The 19,580-nt window shown below is 36.0% G+C and overlaps 1 protein-coding gene across 1 annotated transcript in view; it reads right to left on the reverse strand.

Moving 5' to 3' along the window:
* Positions 1-77: 77 nt before the first annotated feature.
* Positions 78-19,580, reverse strand: part of LOC149798570 (diacylglycerol kinase delta-like) — a 241,883-nt gene continuing 222,380 nt past the window's right edge. Inside the window, exons 29-31 of the mRNA XM_089957383.1 lie at positions 10,534-10,639; positions 7,070-7,209; positions 78-1,828 (exon numbers count right to left, since the gene is read on the reverse strand). Of these exons, the coding sequence (XP_089813509.1) occupies positions 1,733-1,828; positions 7,070-7,209; positions 10,534-10,639 (342 nt within the window). The 3' untranslated portion in view covers positions 78-1,732. The remainder of the gene's footprint in view (positions 1,829-7,069; positions 7,210-10,533; positions 10,640-19,580) is intronic.

The following is a 19,580-nucleotide window of genomic DNA, read 5'->3' on the forward strand; positions in this document are numbered from 1 at the left end:
GGTATCAATAATACCACAGTATCAAGAATATTACACAGTATCAATAATACCACACAGGATCAATAATACTACACAGTATCAATAATACCACATAGTATCAATAATCAAATGCAGTAGAAACAATACTTTATAGTATAAAGAATACTGTAAAATCCTTTATTTTTATGGATATTAATTTTTGTACCATTGTGTAAATGACATTTTCAACAGCTCTTAAATTTATGGATTGAGGAAGACATTCAATTTTTTTCCAGAGAAGAATCATTGTTCACTGTGTGTTTAAACTTGTGGTTTGTTGCAAACAAAAATACAGAAAAACAGATACCCCATGAGGAATATTTTATCCACATCAAATAAAAATCATGCAGCGACTAGTTTCAAGTAACCAGCTCTGCTGCAAACCCTCAAAGGAGAAAACGCTGCTGGCTATTAAATGACAAGCCATGGAATCATTCATAGAAGCTTTTCTTTGATACACTTGGGAATTATAAACTGCCTCGTAATTTATTGTTTGACAAGTATTTATTACTGCATTCTAAAATAAAAAATAAAAAAAGATGTCCCTCACTTAATCTTTTCTCGATTGTGAAGAAAATTGTGAAAGTGAAAAGTTATAATAAAAAATTTCCCTATTTCACATATATAACAAGAACATTCATAATAAAAAATGAAATTTCTTTTTATATATGGCATCTAATGAATTGGTCCCAAACTGAATGATACTGTTCTTGTATTGCCAGCTTTAATGATAACTATTCTAACGGATGACTTGCAAATCCTTCAGTAGTAAGTTATCTCCCTTACTTTTATTCTACTTCTGTTTTGCCACTACAGTAAAATATTCCTCACTAACAAGTACTAGTAGTAAAGTCATGAATAGTACTAACAAGTACTAGTAGTAAAGTTAGGCTCTGGTGCTTACTAGAATAATAAATATGAAATACTTCATGACAGCAGACAAACAGACTTGATACAGTAAGAGGGTGTTTCCCCTTGAAACAATTTTCTCATGGATTATTAACACAACTTGTTAAGAACATAGTTGGCCTCTACTCCAAACAAGACTAGCTTAAAGAAACTTTAGAGGTTCACTGCATAATAAGTATTTCAAATTCCTCCTCAAAATAAAAATGATTCTCATAAGTTCAGATGATGATTAACAGATAAAAGTTCTCATTTCCTCTTTGGTGATAAGACCTGTGCTCACTTAAAAAATATATCAGACACTTCACATTTCTTTAGATGAGTGTGCATTAATGTACATGTGCAAAACGCACAAGTTATAACTTGAAAAGATTTAGAATTAGGGTATCTCTTCTTATTCCACACTGCTTCACACTTTCATCTCAAGCACAAGGTCAATCAAAGGTTTCTAAACAGCAAACTTTAAGGCTTTCCTCTCTGGTATAAACTGATAATCATACTCCTGTAAATCTCATGTAATCCTCCTCCATTCAACATTAGATTATCTAATTCCAAGTAAGCAACCAACAGTAAGTAGTTATTGCCTGTCTATGTTGTAGTTTAAGCTGGAGCTGACAGCCGAATTCTTATTTAAAAAATCTAAGTTCAACAAGGTAAATAAAGGGAAGGATATAAGAGTTTACGAAATACTGAGACTGTCATTTTAGACCAGGAAGCACCACCAGTTCTAAAATGTTGAGATATTTCACTGAGACATTGCGTAAAAAATTTTAAATTGTTCTCAACAATCCTAGTGGTTCTTTTCTTGTCAGGAGTACTTTTCCACACTTGCCATTCTGTTCTGCAGCTCTTTAATCCCCTGCTGAATCCTCTTCAAGTGGCCAACTTTGGTTACCCCAAGATCCTGCAATGAAAAAAAATATCTGTAAACATCAACAGACTGGTAAAATGTAATTTGCAATGTCAAATATAATGTGCAGACTGGTCAAATGTAATGCAAAGACTGGTTAAATGTAATGTGCTAATACACGGGTCAAATGCAACATGAAGCTTCATCAAATCTATTGTGCATACTGGTCAAATGTAATGGGCAGTTTGGTCAAATGTAGTGTGCAGACTGGTCAAATATAATGTGCAGACTGGTCAAATGTAATGCAAAGACTGATCAAAATGTAATGTGCAGCTTGGTCAAATGTAATGTGCAGCTTGGTCAAATGTAATGTGCAGACTTGTCAAATGTAGTGTGTAGACTTGTCAAATGTAATGTGCAGACTTGTCAAATGTAATGTGCAGACTGGTCAAATGTAGTGTGTAGACTTGTCAAATGTAGTGTGTAGACTTGTCAAATGTAATGTGCAGACTTGTCAAATGTAATGTGCAGCTTGGTCAAATGTAATGTGCAGCTTGGTCAAATGTAATGTGCAGACTTGTCAAATGTAGTGTGTAGACTTGTCAAATGTAATGTGCAGACTGGTCAAATGTAATGTGCAGACTGGTCAAATGTAATGTTCAGGTTGGTTAAATGTAACATGTAGACTTGTCAAATGTAGTGTGTAGACTTGTCAAATGTAATGTTCAGCTTGGTTAAATGTAGTGTGTGGATGTGTCAAATGTAATGTGCAGTTTGGTCAAAAGTAGTGTGCAGAGTTGTGTTATGTATATTTGATTTAATTTATATCCGATTTAATTGTTTGTAAGTTTTAAAATCTTTAATTTTTTAATTTCATTATACGTAAAAATAATGTAGTTTACTACGAACTTATATGTTTTCCAGAAAATAGTTTGACCTTGACTGTTCATTTTTGTAAACACATAAGGCTGACCTGGTGCCTGACCTTAATTCAAAATTAGTAGAGTCATGTCAACAAGTTTTTCATATTTATTTTTATTGTGAGAATGATAAGAATGAGATCAAGGCTGCATTGAATACGTGACCCTAGGCTTGCAAATAGTTGTTAGTGAAGTAAACAACTTTTTTCTCAGAGTAAAATGATTGGTTCTTGTCAGGGCCATGCTGAGAGTGTGTGATGTAAATATAACCACATGACCCTTATCGGGGCATCTGTTTTACACAATATTCAAGTTCTAAACTTGGGATTCTGAACACTGGGATGTAAAGATGTTTCTTTTGTTGTGTCATTTTGGGAATTACATTTTAATGTTTATTCAAATTATTTGGATTCAAAAGGATTAATTTGTTTCTCTGGAAATATTTTTGAGTGCTCATACAGAATTCTTGAACAGAGACATTTCTTAAAAAATTTTATTTGGATTTCCAAAACTGGAGGATCATTTCTTGTGTTTCTACAAGGAACTGTAGAGAACAATATTGAACTGGATACAGCATATGTCATCACCTTCCATCTTGGATCTTCGTCGGGACTCGAACTTAAATTCATGTAACATTTTAATATTAGGACTTCTAAAATTTTATTTGAGGATTATTCTTGGATTATTTTTGGATTTGATTCTGAAAACCATAAGTTCTTATTTGTTTTATTTTTACAGTATTTTTCCAGGGAAATAAATAATCTGTTAAATGTTTCAAAGCTTGTTGTTTTCATTCCTTCTTGTGTTACCATTTATTCGAGCCTAAACACATAACATAAGACTTGTCAAATGTAATGTGCAGCTTGGTCAAATGTAGTGTGTAGACTTGTCAAATGTAGTGTGCAGACTGGTCAAATATAATGTGCAACTTGGACAAATGTAGTGTGCAGACTGGTTAAATGTAGTGTGCAGACTTGTCAAATGTAGTGTGCAGACTGGTCAAATATAATATGCAGCTTGGTCAAATGTAGTGTGCAGACTAGAACTCATTCTGAACATTCTAAACTTTTGGACTGGTGATACAACATTTAGGAATATTTGGGATTTAATTAACAATATTGTCCATTCCTCTTAAATTGTCACTTTGTAACTTAGATGCTTTAAAGAACACAGATAAGTTTTTTCTTATTCAGATTTGAACTTCCAATCATTTTCCAAAGGCTTATATTAAAAAAACAGGTTATTTTCTATTGGATGATGTCACTTTTTGGGGGTCACATGCACTGATCCCCCTTGGGACCTCAAAACACACTTCTGGAGTCTCAAAAAGCCCAAAAGCTGTCTGGGAATATGGTAGGCATTACTAAGCACTAGTCATAGAATGATGCTCTGTCCCATTATTTACCCTAATCATGTGGGCCATAGATTCCCACACAGGCTCTGTGTTATTATTTACCCTGATCATGTAGGCCATAGATTCCCACACATGCTCTGTCCCATTATTTACCCTGATCATGTTGGCCATAGATTCCCACACATGCTCTGTCCTATTATTTATCCTGATCATGTGGGCCATAGATTTCCACACATGCTCCGTCCCATTATTTACCCTGATCATGTGGGCCATAGATTTGCACATACTCTGTCCCATTATTTACCCTGATCATGTGGGTCATAGATTCCCACAATGCTCTGTCCCATTATTTACCCTAATCATGTGGGCCATAGATTCCCACACATGCTCTGTGCCAGATATTTTTGGTAGTCACATCAAAGATATGGCTATCAACTTGATAGAACTGCTGGATTTACATCTATACTTCTGCAATATTCTTAACCATGTTTGAAATGTTCACACTGTTCATCTTTGTGTGTGACACAGAGCATGATGAAAAAGCACTAGTAATAAATAGGCTTTCTGGGATAACAGCCTCAGAATTACCAGGGTCCCTGCTAACTTTATCTATGTTTTTTTAACAGGGTTGTTTTAAATTTTGATAAGAAATTTGATTACTAACTTTGTACCTTTATATACAAAATGGACTGATTTTTAAAAAAATCTACTTTATGCAGATCTCAGGGAATCTTTGTCTTTGCACTCATCCCTGGTACAAGTGCACTACAACTGATACTTGTCATTATCATTTACTCAACATAGTACACTTATCAAATCACTACTCGTACTCTTAAGCTAGAGTCCCTCAACATAGTACACTTATCAAATCACTACTTGTACTTTTACTTAAGACAGAGTCCTTCAACACAGTACACTTCTCACATCACTACTTGTACTTTTACTTAAGACAGAGTCCCTCAACATAGTACACTTTTCACATCACTACTTGTACTCTTACTTAAGCTAGAGTCTCTCAAACGAACAGATGTTCTGCAGGGCAAACAAGAATTTCCAGGAATTCAAGATAAGACCATTTCTTCCTTTTAAATGCTGAATGTTGTAAACCATCTCAGATATTCTCCAGCGATAACAAGATTTTCACATTAGCTGATGTGACGCATATATTGGATGTCAGCTTCATTTAGGACAAAGTGGTCATATTGAGGGACAAAGTGGTCATATTGAGGGACAGAGTGGTCATATTGAGGGACAGAGTGGTCATATGGAGGGACAAAGTGGTCATATGGAGGGACAAAGTGGTCATGTCGAGACAGTGGTCATATCGAGGGATAAAGTGGTTATGTCGAGAGACAAAGTGGTCATATCGAGGGACAAAGTGGTCATGTCGAGGGACAAAGTGGTCATATTGAGGGACAAAGTGGTCATATTGAGGGACAGAGTGGTCATATGGAGGGACAAAGTGGTCATATGGAGGGACAAAGTGGTCATGTCGAGACAGTGGTCATATCGAGGGATAAAGTGGTTATGTCGAGAGACAAAGTGGTCATATCGAGGGACAAAGTGGTCATGTCGAGGGACAAAGTGGTCATATTGAGGGACAAAGTGGTCATATTGAGGGACAGAGTGGTCATATGGAGGGACAAAGTGGTCATATCGAGAGACAAAGTGGTCATATCGAGACAGTGGTCATATCGAGGGATAAAGTGGTTATGTCGAGAGACTAAGTGGTCATATGGAGGGACAAAGTGGTCATGTCAAGGGACAAAGTGGTCATATTGAGGGACAGAGTGGTCATATTGAGGGACAAAGTGGTCATATTGAGGGACAGAGTGGTCATATTGAGGGACAAAGTGGTCATACTGAGGGACAAAGTGGTCATGTCGAGAGACAAAGTGGTCATATGGAGGGACAAAGTGGTCATATTGAGGGACAAAGTGGTCATATTGAGGGACAGAGTGGTCACATTGAGGGACAAAGTGGTCATATTGAGGGACAAAGTGGTCATGTCGAGAGACAAAGTGGTCATATGGAGGGACAAAGTGGTCATATCGAGGGACAAAGTGGTCATATTGAGGGACAGAGTGGTCATATGGAGGGACAAAGTGGTCATATTGAGGGACAAATGGTCATACTGAGAGACAAAGTGGTCATATCGAGGGACAAAGTGGTCATATCGGGAGACAAAGTGGTCATATTGAGGGACTGGCACCATTTTCAATCAAGACCAAATAAATATTATAAGAAATCTGTTGCTGAAAATCCAATGTGTGTGTTAAGTTTCAAAGCCATCCGCCAAATACTTTAGAAGATTGTTGTAGTCATTCTTTTGGGATTAACGCCATTTCTCAGCACAAGATAGGATATACATGGTAGCCACTATAACTGGTGGAGAAAGAACCCTGAAAAACCCCAATAAGTACCACCGACCCAGAGGAAGCTACAGGCAGCTTTCTCACATACCCATATTTCCGAGTCTGAGACTCAAATGCACTCAGAAAGAAGTGAGATGACAGTGACTGGTTAAAAAGCAAGTGCTTTAGACCATATGGTGACCAGTTTAGAAGAAGCAGCGATAACAAACTTGTACTAATGGATGCACAAACAACAGACCATCGCATAAGGTCTTCAGGTCTATGAGTAGAAGAGCTAATAAATTCATTAAAAAGTTCCTGATGATTGATAACACTTTAATCATACTCAAAACATCTGATTTCTATTTTGCAATACATATTCAGCAACACTTTAATTGATTATAACTCATTATAAATACGCCTCTATTCAAATTTTTATGATTGTTTAAAGTGTCAAATTAAACCTCACTTGATTCTTTAACAAAAAGATGGAACATTATTTGTTACCTGCCGGAGGTGGCTGGTTAAATATGGCAATTTATTCTCATTTATTCTCTTATCTTTTGACACACAAGGCTGGGACAAACAACGGGTGTTAAGTGACTTCCCACATGAAAGAGGTAGCTGCTAATGTGAGGTGTTGTTTATGGAAGAGTGACTGCATTACCTGAATGTCCCCTTTGTCCAGGGTGAGAAGTTCTGTTCCCCGTATCTCATTCTTCATGAAGGATTCCTTGTACTCCCCTAGTGACAGGTTGTCTAGCCACTGGCCTACATCTTCAATGGTCCATGTATTGACATTGTATGCTGCAACAAACATAATTCATATGTTCACCAGACCGTAAGTCAGTATTGTGTTTATAAACACACATTTTCCAAAAGCTGCAATGTTGTCACTAACACTAATGAGAAATTCAATATCCATGCAAAATTTCAATTCCAGAAAGCATCTAAAATCCAAGAGCCACAAATGCCCTGGAGTTTAGTCATTCTCTATGATAAATGAAATTCATGTGCATAAACTACATTTCTTCTTTCAATCACAATGACTTTGACCTTTGACCCTTTGACTCTAAACCAACAGGCTGCTTCCATACCTCATGTGCAAAGCCAACAACAAGGTTTGGTCCAAGTCTGCAATACAGAACTAGGTGTTACTGTCTGAAAACCATTTTCCTTCTTTCGGTCAGTGACTTTGACTTTTGGACCCCAAAATCAATTGGCTTCTTCGAAACCCCATGTGCAAACCATCCACAAGTTTGGTAACTGTAGATGAAGGAACTGTACTGGCTGCAAGAATTTCCAGAATTGAAGATAAGACTATTTCTTTCTTTCTTTTCAACTGCTGAGTGTTGAAGGTATCTAAGCTTCTTCAGTGATTACAAGATTTTCAAATTTGCTGCTGTGGTGGACATGAAGGATGTCAGATTGACACCATTTGTCTTCAGGACCAACAAGACATCATAAGAAGTTTTCTAATGGAAACCCCAAAGTTAATTCCAGTATTCATTCACATATAAAATACACAGTTAACATGCTAAGAGTAACCTATCACATTATACAATGTATAGTCATCACCATAATTTCTCCAATTCTTTTCAGACATTAAATAGTTGCTATTTTTCTTGCTATCTAGATAATTTTTGTGCGATGTGAATGAAAATTAAAATATTTGCTGAAAATATAGCTTGCAAAATTAACATTATTGTGTACTGATGTGAATGGCATGTTCTGTTGTTTCACATTGCTCCTAAGCAAACTAGGTTGCATTTTATCCTTGTTTACAAATATAGAACACAATATGATATTTTAAAGATTTACATCTGATATAGAAGAGAAATGTGAGCAATGGTATACTTTTGTAAGAAGTATATTTCCAACCGAGATATTAGTTTTGGTAAGAGTGATGTACACCTTCTTGTGCATAAACTCTGAAAATAGCAAGCAATGGGCCTCAGTTTTGAAAATTTGATGAGGTCTATATACGAAAGAAAGTACAGACCGATTTGTATGTATGTATGTACTAAAAATAAAATTATTCTGGACTCTCCAAATACTAGGTCATAGAATCTCTTGGAGAAATAAAAGTCTCCACACTTGGTTTTGTGATAGTCTCTGATCTTTTCAGCCAGCTGAAAGTTGAAAAAGCTGGGAGGGCAAAAAGGGTAATTAAAGCAATTTCACAGTCTGACGGGCTTCTATTAAAACACCTGAATTTCTGGCATCTATGCCTTCCAAATAATGTTACCCAGCCCAAGATACCAGGCATAGGCCTAGAATTAAAAATTAGCCCAATAAATACCACAGGTGGAGGCAATGGTAAATATTAATTATGGTATAATGGTACCAATTGAACAAACCCAGGTGGGCGGAGCTTAAGATGTAGAGAACATTGTATTCAGAAATAAACAACAAAACTAGCTGTGATTGGTGCATTATGTAAGAGTTATACTTTCTGTTAGGCTTAAAAAAAGTTGTGCCTCTTGGCAACATGTGAGATTATATTAATTCATATCTAGATTATATTTTGTATTTTTTGTGATTTTTTTAAAATGTGGTACACATGGCTGAAAATGTGTATGTTATAACTAGTTAACTCTTACCCCTGTCTTGTTCCAGTAGAGTTATCTCTCTTAAATGCAATGGAGTACCTGGTTTTTTGTCCTTGTTAAATTGACAATCTAACACTGTTCTCTATGACAGTGTGTGACATGCATGCTGAGGGAGGATAGAAAGTATATTTATTTCACAAAACATTAGCATTGAGGCATTATGGAAAAACAATTGGTACTGTGATACCTAAAGGGAAGAACAGCCTCACAGTGTATCCAAAGAAACACATACATGTGGGCGGCATTTATGAACTGTACTAGTTTGGTGTAGGAAAACTAATGGAAGCTGAACAGTTCTGGTCAAATACTGAAAGTCTTTTAAGAATAAAATGTATGAAATCTTCAGAAAATAGCACAAGTTGGCTTTGGATTGGGACTTTTCATAACTATAGCTATGACAGATAAAGGCTTGTGTTGCCTGATGCCTTTATGTCTGTGTTGTCAGCTCCTAGAATAGAATACATACAATAAAATAAGTTATGTAAACATAACATAGTTGATTTTGGCCAAATATTGACTATTTTACCTGCAAAAGATGAAAAATCATGTGTAAAAAAACAACTATCTTGCTCCTGTAAGGCATGCCATAAACCAGGATAGAGAACACTCTAAGTACACTTGTAGATAGATCACTTGTACCATGTAGGATGTTCTGGTATGAGTAATTTTAGGTAATTTATTAAAGATATGGTATTCCTTCACACTTTGATTTTAATTGTCCTGCTCTAATTGTCCATTTTTGTACACTTTCCTGCCTTGAAACTGTTCATGCAGTTTATTTAGTTAAATTCTCTTGCATTCCCTTTTGTTGAAGTAGCAGAGAATACCAACAGATAAGAGCAGTTTCTTTAAGTCAGCATTTCCCATTGACATTTGTATAAGCCCAATTATAACCTACTATTGACTTAATTAATTCTATTTATTTCTGTCCAGCTGTTCTTGTGGAATTTCCATATTAGGTTAAACATTACTGAATGTTGAATGTAGCTTTAAAAAAAATTCAGTCATATCACTTCAATGTCTGCCGTGTGGCAGTTTACAGCGATGTCTAGCATTGGGGTGTCATGCTGCCGACATGTAGCACCATGTCCCACCCAGTCCCATTATCCTGACACCAGGCTGACCAGTCCTAACACTAACCTCTTAATGCTGAGTGCCAAGCAAGGCAACTGTTAGTACCATTTTCATAAATTTTTTATATGACTTGGTTGTGTTTGAACCTATGACCTCCTGCATCCAAGGCAGATTCTAAACACTATGGCCACCAGATGCATATAATCGTCTAATCAGATGAGTTTGCAAAATTTAAACTTAAAACAAAAAAATTAGAATACATGTAGAAAATGTAGAATACATACAGCAGCACACTTCTGTGATGAGCAGGCAGTATTCATTATGATGCAACCTGTCACTAAGTTTCATCATTATAGATATAACAGTATGGGTGGACACACACATGCATGCATGCGTGCATGTGCACACACACAGACACACACACTGGAGTGTTGATCATATTTACCTATTGGAATGTAAAGTTTCTCCTTGTCTTTGCCCTTCCCTTTCAGTTTGCTGTAGACCTGTTTCAACTTGCCTGGCTTTGTTCTTTTGACATCCAGTGTATTAAGCTGTGAACAGGATCATACAAAATATTACCAAAGTGTATCAAGCTGTGAACAGGATCATACAAAATATTACCAAAGTGTATGAAGCTGTGAACAGGATCATACAAAATATTACCAAAGCGTATGAAGCTGTGAATAGGACCATACAAAATATTACCAAAGTGTATCAAGCTGTGAACAGGATCATACAAAATATTACCAAAGTGTATTAAGCTGTGAATAGGATCATACAAAATATTACCAAAGTGTATTAAGCTGTGAATAGGACCATACAAAATATTACCAAAGTGTATTAAGCTGTGAATAGGATCATACAAAATATTACCAAAGTGTATTAAGCTGTGAATAGGATCATACAAAATATTACCAAAGTGTATCAAGCTGTGAATAGGATCATACAAAATATTACCAAAGTGTATCAAGCTGTGAATAGGACCAAACAAAATATTACCAAAGTGTATCAAGCTGTGAATAGGACCATACAAAATATTACCAAAGTGTATTAAGCTGTGAATAGGATCATACAAAATATTACCAAAGTGTATCAAGCTGTGAATAGGATCATACAAAATATTACCAAAGTGTATTAAGCTGTGAATAGGATCATACAAAATATTACCAAAGTGTATCAAGCTGTGAATAGGACCATACAAAATATTACCAAAGTGTATTAAGCTGTGAACAGGATCATACAAAATATTACCAAAGTGTATTAAGCTGTGAATAGGATCATACAAAATATTACCAAAGTGTATTAAGCTGTGAATAGGACCATACAAAATATTACCAAAGTGTATTAAGCTGTGAATAGGATCATACAAAATATTACCAAAGTGTATCAAGCTGTGAATAGGATCATACAAAATATTACCAAAGTGTATTAAGCTGTGAATAGGACCATACAAAATATTACCAAAGTGTATCAAGCTGTGAATAGGACCATACAAAATATTACCAAAGTGCATCAAGCTGTGAATAGGACCATACAAAATATTACCAAAGTGTATTAAGCTGTGAATAGGATCATACAAAATATTACCAAAGTGTATCAAGCTGTGAATAGGACCATACAAAATATTACCAAAGTGTATTAAGCTGTGAATAGGACCACACAAAATATTACCAAAGTGTATCAAGCTGTGAATAGGACCATACAAAATATTACCAAAGTGTATCAAGCTGTGAATAGGATCATACAAAATATTACCAAAGTGTATCAAGCTGTGAATAGGATCATACAAAATATTACCAAAGTGTATCAAGCTGTGAATAGGACCATACAAAATATTACCAAAGTGTATTAAGCTGTGAACAGGACCATACAAAATATTACCAAAGTGTATCAAGCTGTGAATAGGACCAAACAAAATATTACCAAAGTGTATCAAGCTGTGAATAGGACCATACAAAATATTACCAAAGTGTATTAAGCTGTGAATAGGACCATACAAAATATTACCAAAGTGTATTAAGCTGTGAATAGGACCATACAAAATATTACCAAAGTTTATCAAGCTGTGAATAGGACCATACAAAATATTACCAAAGTTTATTAAGCTGTGAATAGGACCATACAAAATATTACCAAAGTGTATTAAGCTGTGAATAGGACCATACAAAATATTACCAAAGTGTATTAAGCTGTGAATAGGACCATACAAAATATTACCAAAGTGTATCAAGCTGTGAATAGGACCATACAAAATATTACCAAAGTGTATCAAGCTGTGAATAGGACCATACAAAATATTACCAAAGTGTATCAAGCTGTGAATAGGACCATACAAAATATTACCAAAGTGTATTAAGCTGTGAATAGGACCATACAAAATATTACCAAAGTGTATCAAGCTGTGAATAGGACCATACAAAATATTACCAAAGTGTATTAAGCTGTGAATAGGACCATACAAAATATTACCAAAGTGTATCAAGCTGTGAATAGGACCATACAAAATATTACCAAAGTGTATTAAGCTGTGAATAGGACCATACAAAATATTACCAAAGTGTATCAAGCTGTGAATAGGATCATACAAAATATTACCAAAGTGTATCAAGCTGTGAATAGGATCATACAAAATATTACCAAAGTGTATCAAGCTGTGAATAGGACCATACAAAATATTACCAAAGTGTATCAAGCTGTGAATAGGACCATACAAAATATTACCAAAGTGTATCAAGCTGTGAATAGGACCATACAAAATATTACCAAAGTGTATCAAGCTGTGAATAGGATCATACAAAATATTACCAAAGTGTATTAAGCTGTGAATAGGATCATACAAAATATTACCAAAGTGTATTAAGCTGTGAATAGGATCATACAAAATATTACCAAAGTGTATCAAGCTGTGAATAGGACCATACAAAATATTACCAAAGTGTATCAAGCTGTGAATAGGATCATACAAAATATTACCAAAGTGTATTAAGCTGTGAATAGGACCATACAAAATATTACCAATCTTTATCTAAATCAAAAGATAAATTTAATTGTTCTCATCAGTGTATTATCTACTTACATGTCTAAAAATCATTACTAACTTTACGCGTTGCTAACGAGGTCTTTGATTTGTACTGCAGTTCCTAAAATTATTTAAAGGTTTCACTTTGGAATTGATACAAGTGTTTAATTATCTCTATTCAAATATGTAAGTACTCTTTTGTTTAATTACTGTAGTCAAATATACGTGTGTGTGTGTGTGTGCGTGCGTGTGTGTGTGTGTGTGCACGTGATTTGGATTTTTAATGTAGCTTTAACAATTTGTCAGTCATATTGCTACAATGTCTGCAGTGTGACAGTTTATAGTGATGTCTAGCACTGGGGCATCATGCTGCAGACATGTAGCATGATGGCCCACCCAGTCCCATTATCCTGACACCAGGCCAACCAGTCCTAACACTGACCTCTTAATGCTGAGCGCCAAGTGAGGCAGCTGTTAGTACCATTTCTGTAAGTCTTTGGTATGACTTGGTCATGGATCGAACCCACGACCTCCCACATCCGAGGCAGACACTCTAACATCTAGGCCACTGGAGCGGTCATATATACAAGTTCTGTTTTGTTTAATTAACTACAATGATATGTACAAGTGATATTTTATTGAACTGTTGTTATATATATATATATATAAATAAATATATATATATATATATATATATATATATATATATATATATATATATATATATACATACTATTCTATTTAATTAACTGTAGTCACATGTACTAGAACTCTTCTGAGCAATTAACTGTAGTCATGTATACAAATATAATTCTATTAAAATGTCTTCATATATATAAGTTCTGTTCTATTTAATTAACTGTATTATTCTGTTAAATAACTATATATATATATATATATATATATATATATATATATATATATATATATATATATATATATATATAGTCAAACCTGTCTACAGCAGCCTCCCATGGAAAAAGGCAAAAGTGTCCTGTAAAGACAGTTGATCTCTGAAGGCAGATACAGCTCCCAGACTTTGTTCAAGACAAATTTATCCACTATGAATCGAATAGCATTACTATTTGGAGCACCATCATCATTATTTCATGTGTATTATTTATGTTGCCAAGATACATCTATTTACTTGAGCTATTTAGCAAGAATCAAGAAAACTTCAACTGTGAACTCTCTCTCTCACACACACACATACACTTATCTCATTCACAGCAGAAACATGTCCTAAATAAAATTACTAATTGACAGCTTACACATAATCGTGAAACACATGACTGACCTTTTTGTTCAACATGAAAACATTTGTTCACACTTTAAACAATTGATGAATTAAGCTGTTAGTCAAACTCATCGAGATGAAAAGACAGTAGGCTTTTGTTTGTGACCTCTGATGATTAGTTACTCATCTCATTTTTTCTATATGGACATTTATGTTGCGATGTAGGGTCAAAAGTCAACTGCCCATCAAAAAGTTGGAATTCACCGCCACAAAGCCAGATTCATAAGGCAGAGAATACATGTCATCATGTGATGTGATACAACAAAACCACTGCTGACACATGCTCCATTCATGGTGAATCTTTCTCCATGTTGCTGCAACAGCAACAATTTTCTGGTCAATGTTTTCGAAATAAACATGTTGTATCCTTTTGTTCTTTTACAAACAATGTTTATTGTTGATATCACATAACTACACTGACGTGTAAGTTGTGAGATATGTGCAGTCATGTGACTAGCAGTGCAAATGCTAAGTACCAGGTCAAAGTTTATAAACACTTACGTTTCATCTCGTCTGCAAGCAGGCTAAAGAGATAACAATTAAAATACTCTGAATTTCTCAGAAATTAAATCATTTTAGGTTTCTTTGCAAATACTTACCCAACCAACTACTACTGCCTCACAAATCCAGCCCTTCCAAGTTAAAACTTTTACCTAAAAGTCATCTGCCACATGGGTGGCGGTCTGGCAGAGTGATCTTCCCTTGGTACAGGGATAGGCACTAAATCCCACAAATATCAGTTACTACTGGAGTGGAAGGAATGCCCTCTACAAGGATGTAACTGTGGGGAGGCTTGGAGGGTGTATGTGTATTATCATTGGGAAAGTATTCATGAAGAAATATTTTATTAAATACATTACCCTGTTATAATATTGATCCATCACGTTGGACAATTAAGTAGATAAGACTGCCATCATGTTGGACAATTAATTAGATGGGACTGCCATCATGTTGGACAATTAAGTAGATGGGACTGCCAAGAAATGTATTGCTGATTTTGCCTGCCAACTGCCAAAGTAGTGAGGAGGCAGGACTTGTATGATAGATGAACTAATTGAACTTTTGAGATCAGTTCTGTTGGTATCTTGTTCAGCCAGTTTAATCCCCACGAAAGGTCCACTTGTGCAAGGGTCCAGTGTCTTTGGCCAGGTGATATCCAAATGAATAGAAGATTAGACAGGTCTTTGTTCATGCAATATCCTCTATTCTATGATAGCACAGTGTGCAAGTGATGGTGGAATGGAAAGAGGCTCCCCAGATTTTATCACAAAAACAGATTTCTCTCCTTGTCAGAAAAATAAAGGGGGTGTAAAACATATGAGGGACAATGGCCATAGTTCAATACTTTTAACACTTCAATATCCATCTTTCTTCCTGGTCCACCCCTATTTGAAATCAGAATCTTTAAAAGATGTTGCCATTAATCTGTACGAATACTGTTCTGTGATTGCATGCCTTGGGAGCATCTCTGCTGGATCTGTAAGTTTAATTGTGATGGGTGTTAAATGTTTCTTATCAAAGAGCCTAGAACTTTAGCTAATCTGGTATGGATGTCTCCATTAGAATAAAGTACTCTAGTGTGAACCAATGAGATTATATATCACTGCTTTCCTAGACTGACCCGGTTGGTCCTGTATTCCCAATGTTAGTAGAGTAATCAGGATGACACGACATGTAAATACTTTTGGTTCCCATATCACATTTAGATTCCAAGGTGTTTAGGTGTATATACATTTGGCCATTCCGATTTATAGGGAGGAGCAATCAGCCTGGCCCATAGGCCCATCATTGGTGTGACAATGATTGGGACTGTTGGCATTCCATTTTGTCAAAAAGTGTCCATCATAAGTCGATCCCACTGAGCATGTATCATATGAAACTGAGGGATGTGAAGGATAATTCCGTTTGTATGAGTTCCTGCTTGCAAAAGTAGGAGTCTGCCAAAAGATTAGCCAGCCTAGGATATGTCAAACTGAAACCTGGACTGTTGATGAGGATCGTACTTTAGAAGGTTGTCAAACATGACAACAAAGCTTTGAGTACATGTTCTGCTTTGCTGTTTGAGACCAGGCACCAGAGTGAAGTTACTGGGTAGAATGAGAACTCAATTCCCATGTAGGTTTGCTAGCAACCAATGACAGGCTTTCAAAAATGGCATTCATTTCTATGATGTGGACATATAAATAAAGATCCTGAGAGGGCAATGCTCCCATGTCAGTCTGCCAAATAAATAGGAGACTTGCTTCCCATAGCCCTCTGTGTTTGCATCTATAGTGATTGTTATTGCTGAATAATGTTAATACAGAGGTATCACCGAAGCAAGTCCAAGTGCTTTTGTTATGCAACCTCGAATGGTTGATGATTGAGAGTGTTGGTCCAATTGTTAAGGTTCTGTCTCCAACTGGACCATGTAATCACTGTTACGAGAGCACAATAACGTGACCAAGGACTAAGACATCTGCAGCCATAATGAGCAAAACTCAGCCCGCAAATGAATAGTCTAGCAGGTGGATTGCTAAACAGTGGTATATAACTTATCATTGCAAGAATTCAAATATCTTTTCCTGGGGAACACATTATTCTTACTTGAACATAGAGTCTAGACCTAGTCTAACAAATCTTGAAGATGTTCCTGCTTACAAGAGATTGAAAATGGAAATAAAGTAACACATAAAATCAAGTATTTCTCCAAAATATAACAAGTCTGTTTCAAGTTGTTGTAGGCAAACCACAAAGCCATCTGAGTGGGGCATGAAATTATGTCTCCTGCAAGTCCACACTGATTGCACAATGTTCACAACTGACAGCATTAGGACCTGTCCACTGCAAACCAAGAGTGTAACACAATTAACTGAATGCACTTCAGTTGAGGATCAACTGATAAGAACTGCACTGTAGCTGAAAGAGCTGTGGCCAAAGCTTAGTATGTGTGCTGAACTGGAACCACTGTTTAATCCCCAAATTCTGTCAAACGTATCATTCCGGTAGGAGAATAGATGATTGAGGTTGCTGTATACAACAGAACTTATCAAAGTAAGATCTAATAATGACAAGGGAACTGGAATGCATTTTGTCTACAGTTTGAGGTAGTGAAGTTGACATCTCCTGCACTACCCGTGAAGTAGACAATGAAGAATGTTGATAATGGTGGCCCACTACACTTGCAGCACAGATCACATTACTTCTTATGTGTCAATAAGTAGAGTCTCTTGGTAGGCAAAGACATGAGGGCGAGTGAAGAGACATCCCATGAAAATGGAGACTCCATGATGCTGAAGTGTTCTGAGGTACTAGTGCAGATAAGACTGGTTAATGAGTGTGACTACATAAACTCTATGTCTTTCACAGGAAGTGCCTAGCAGTACTATGTGGTTAGACTGATCCATGTTTGCCTGTGTAGACTGGGCATATGTCATAGGAAGTGCCTAGAAGAACTATACGGGTTGCAGGAATGACGACCAGAGAAAATTAAACATGTGGTTGTCAGATCTTTACAGGGTTTAAATATATGCAAGACAAAACAGAGCAGACCCTAAATACATGAACTAGTAAGAAACCAAGCAGGATTACCCACTATGACAAACACCTGTAGTGGGATGCGCATGACCTCTACAGGTAGAAAATATCGTCAGTATTAATAATTAAATGTGGATATTAAACAAACAATTTGAGTTGATGTTAAGGTTGATGCATTGGAGCATCACCTATAGTACTTGCCGGTTCATGAAGCAATTGGAAAGCAAAAATTAAATTCTAATAACAGCTTACCTGTAGGAAGGCCAATCGTTTCGATGCCTACACAGACTAAAGTGTCGCTTACAATAACACTGCATGAGCTGGGAGCCACTGAGTAAACCATATATAGAAAACCAATCTGTACTTATCCAACCAAGTGGAAGTTACAGAGAAGTAGAAACAAATTTTCTCTATATTACACACAAAAACCTGCACATAAAAAAGAACTGAATCACCATACAACATCGGTACTACAGTATCCATTATGAGACAATTTACCTGTAGGAAAAGACCCAATGACATTCTATCCAGGTAAAATTAATAAAGTTCTAGCAGATGGCTGAATGAAAGCAATGAAACTTCACTTCAAAACACTACCCATAGGAAGGCTCTTAACGACAGCCTGTACAGGAAAATCAGTGAAGCTTGACACCAGACACTAAATGCATCAGTATAGAAAACATACCTTTATGTATCCAGTCATAGCAGAAATTATACATGTTAAGAGTTTTCTAAAGCCTACTACGGACTTGCATGAACATTTGAATTAAAACTATAGCCAGAAGTATTGTTAAGTCAAATAGGCTACCACTGCAAGTATGTAAATAGCGGAATTGACCTCAAAGACCTAAAATGTAATGCCAGAACTTTCTCATCATAGGATGAAAGAAATATTGGAAATATAGAAGGAGTATACTTCCCTTGATGTAAAGACTACTCCAACTCGAGAGTGTAGGACTACCAGAAGCTTGATGAGAGTATGTTATTTGAAGAGTGTAGGACTGCCAGAAGCTTGATGAGAGTATGTTATTTGAAGAGTGTAGGACTGCCAGAAGCTTGATGAGAGTATGTTATTTGAAGAGAAGTAGTAACTGGCATATTCATGGGATTTGGCACTAATGCTTGTACCATGGGGAGATCACTCTGCCTGACCACCACCTTGGTGGGCAGAAAACCTTTGGCTTTTCAGCTAAAGTTTCTAACCTGGGAGGTCTTGATTGCGAGGAAGTAGTCCCGCTAAGGTATTATGGCTGGGTAATGTATTTAAAGAAATGACTCGATGTAACAATATTTAAGTTTGCTAGGCCCATGCAAAGTGGTGGTGAATTCCAAGTTTTTGATAGGTTATTGACTCAGACCCTACACTCCAGTATAAACATCCAAATACAACAAATGGGGTGGGAAGGGTCAGAGTTGACTCAGATTACAAAACCATAATGGATATCACTAGTGCAGTATACATCCTGTAAGGTTATAAGCTGCCTTGCTTTTGAAGCTAACATGATGAATCCTTTGAGTTTCACTGGATTACAAAGTACAATCAATTATGAAATGTTTAAACATACATTCAGTATTATACCTTTATATATCTTGCCTTGTTCATCAAACAAATGAAGTTTAATCTGCATACTTGGAGTGCTTAATGCTGATATACTCCAGT

The sequence above is a fragment of the Sinohyriopsis cumingii genome, chromosome 5 (genome assembly GCF_028554795.1).
Source record: "Sinohyriopsis cumingii isolate HCF-2022 chromosome 5, ASM2855479v2, whole genome shotgun sequence".
NCBI lineage: Eukaryota > Metazoa > Mollusca > Bivalvia > Unionida > Unionidae > Sinohyriopsis > Sinohyriopsis cumingii.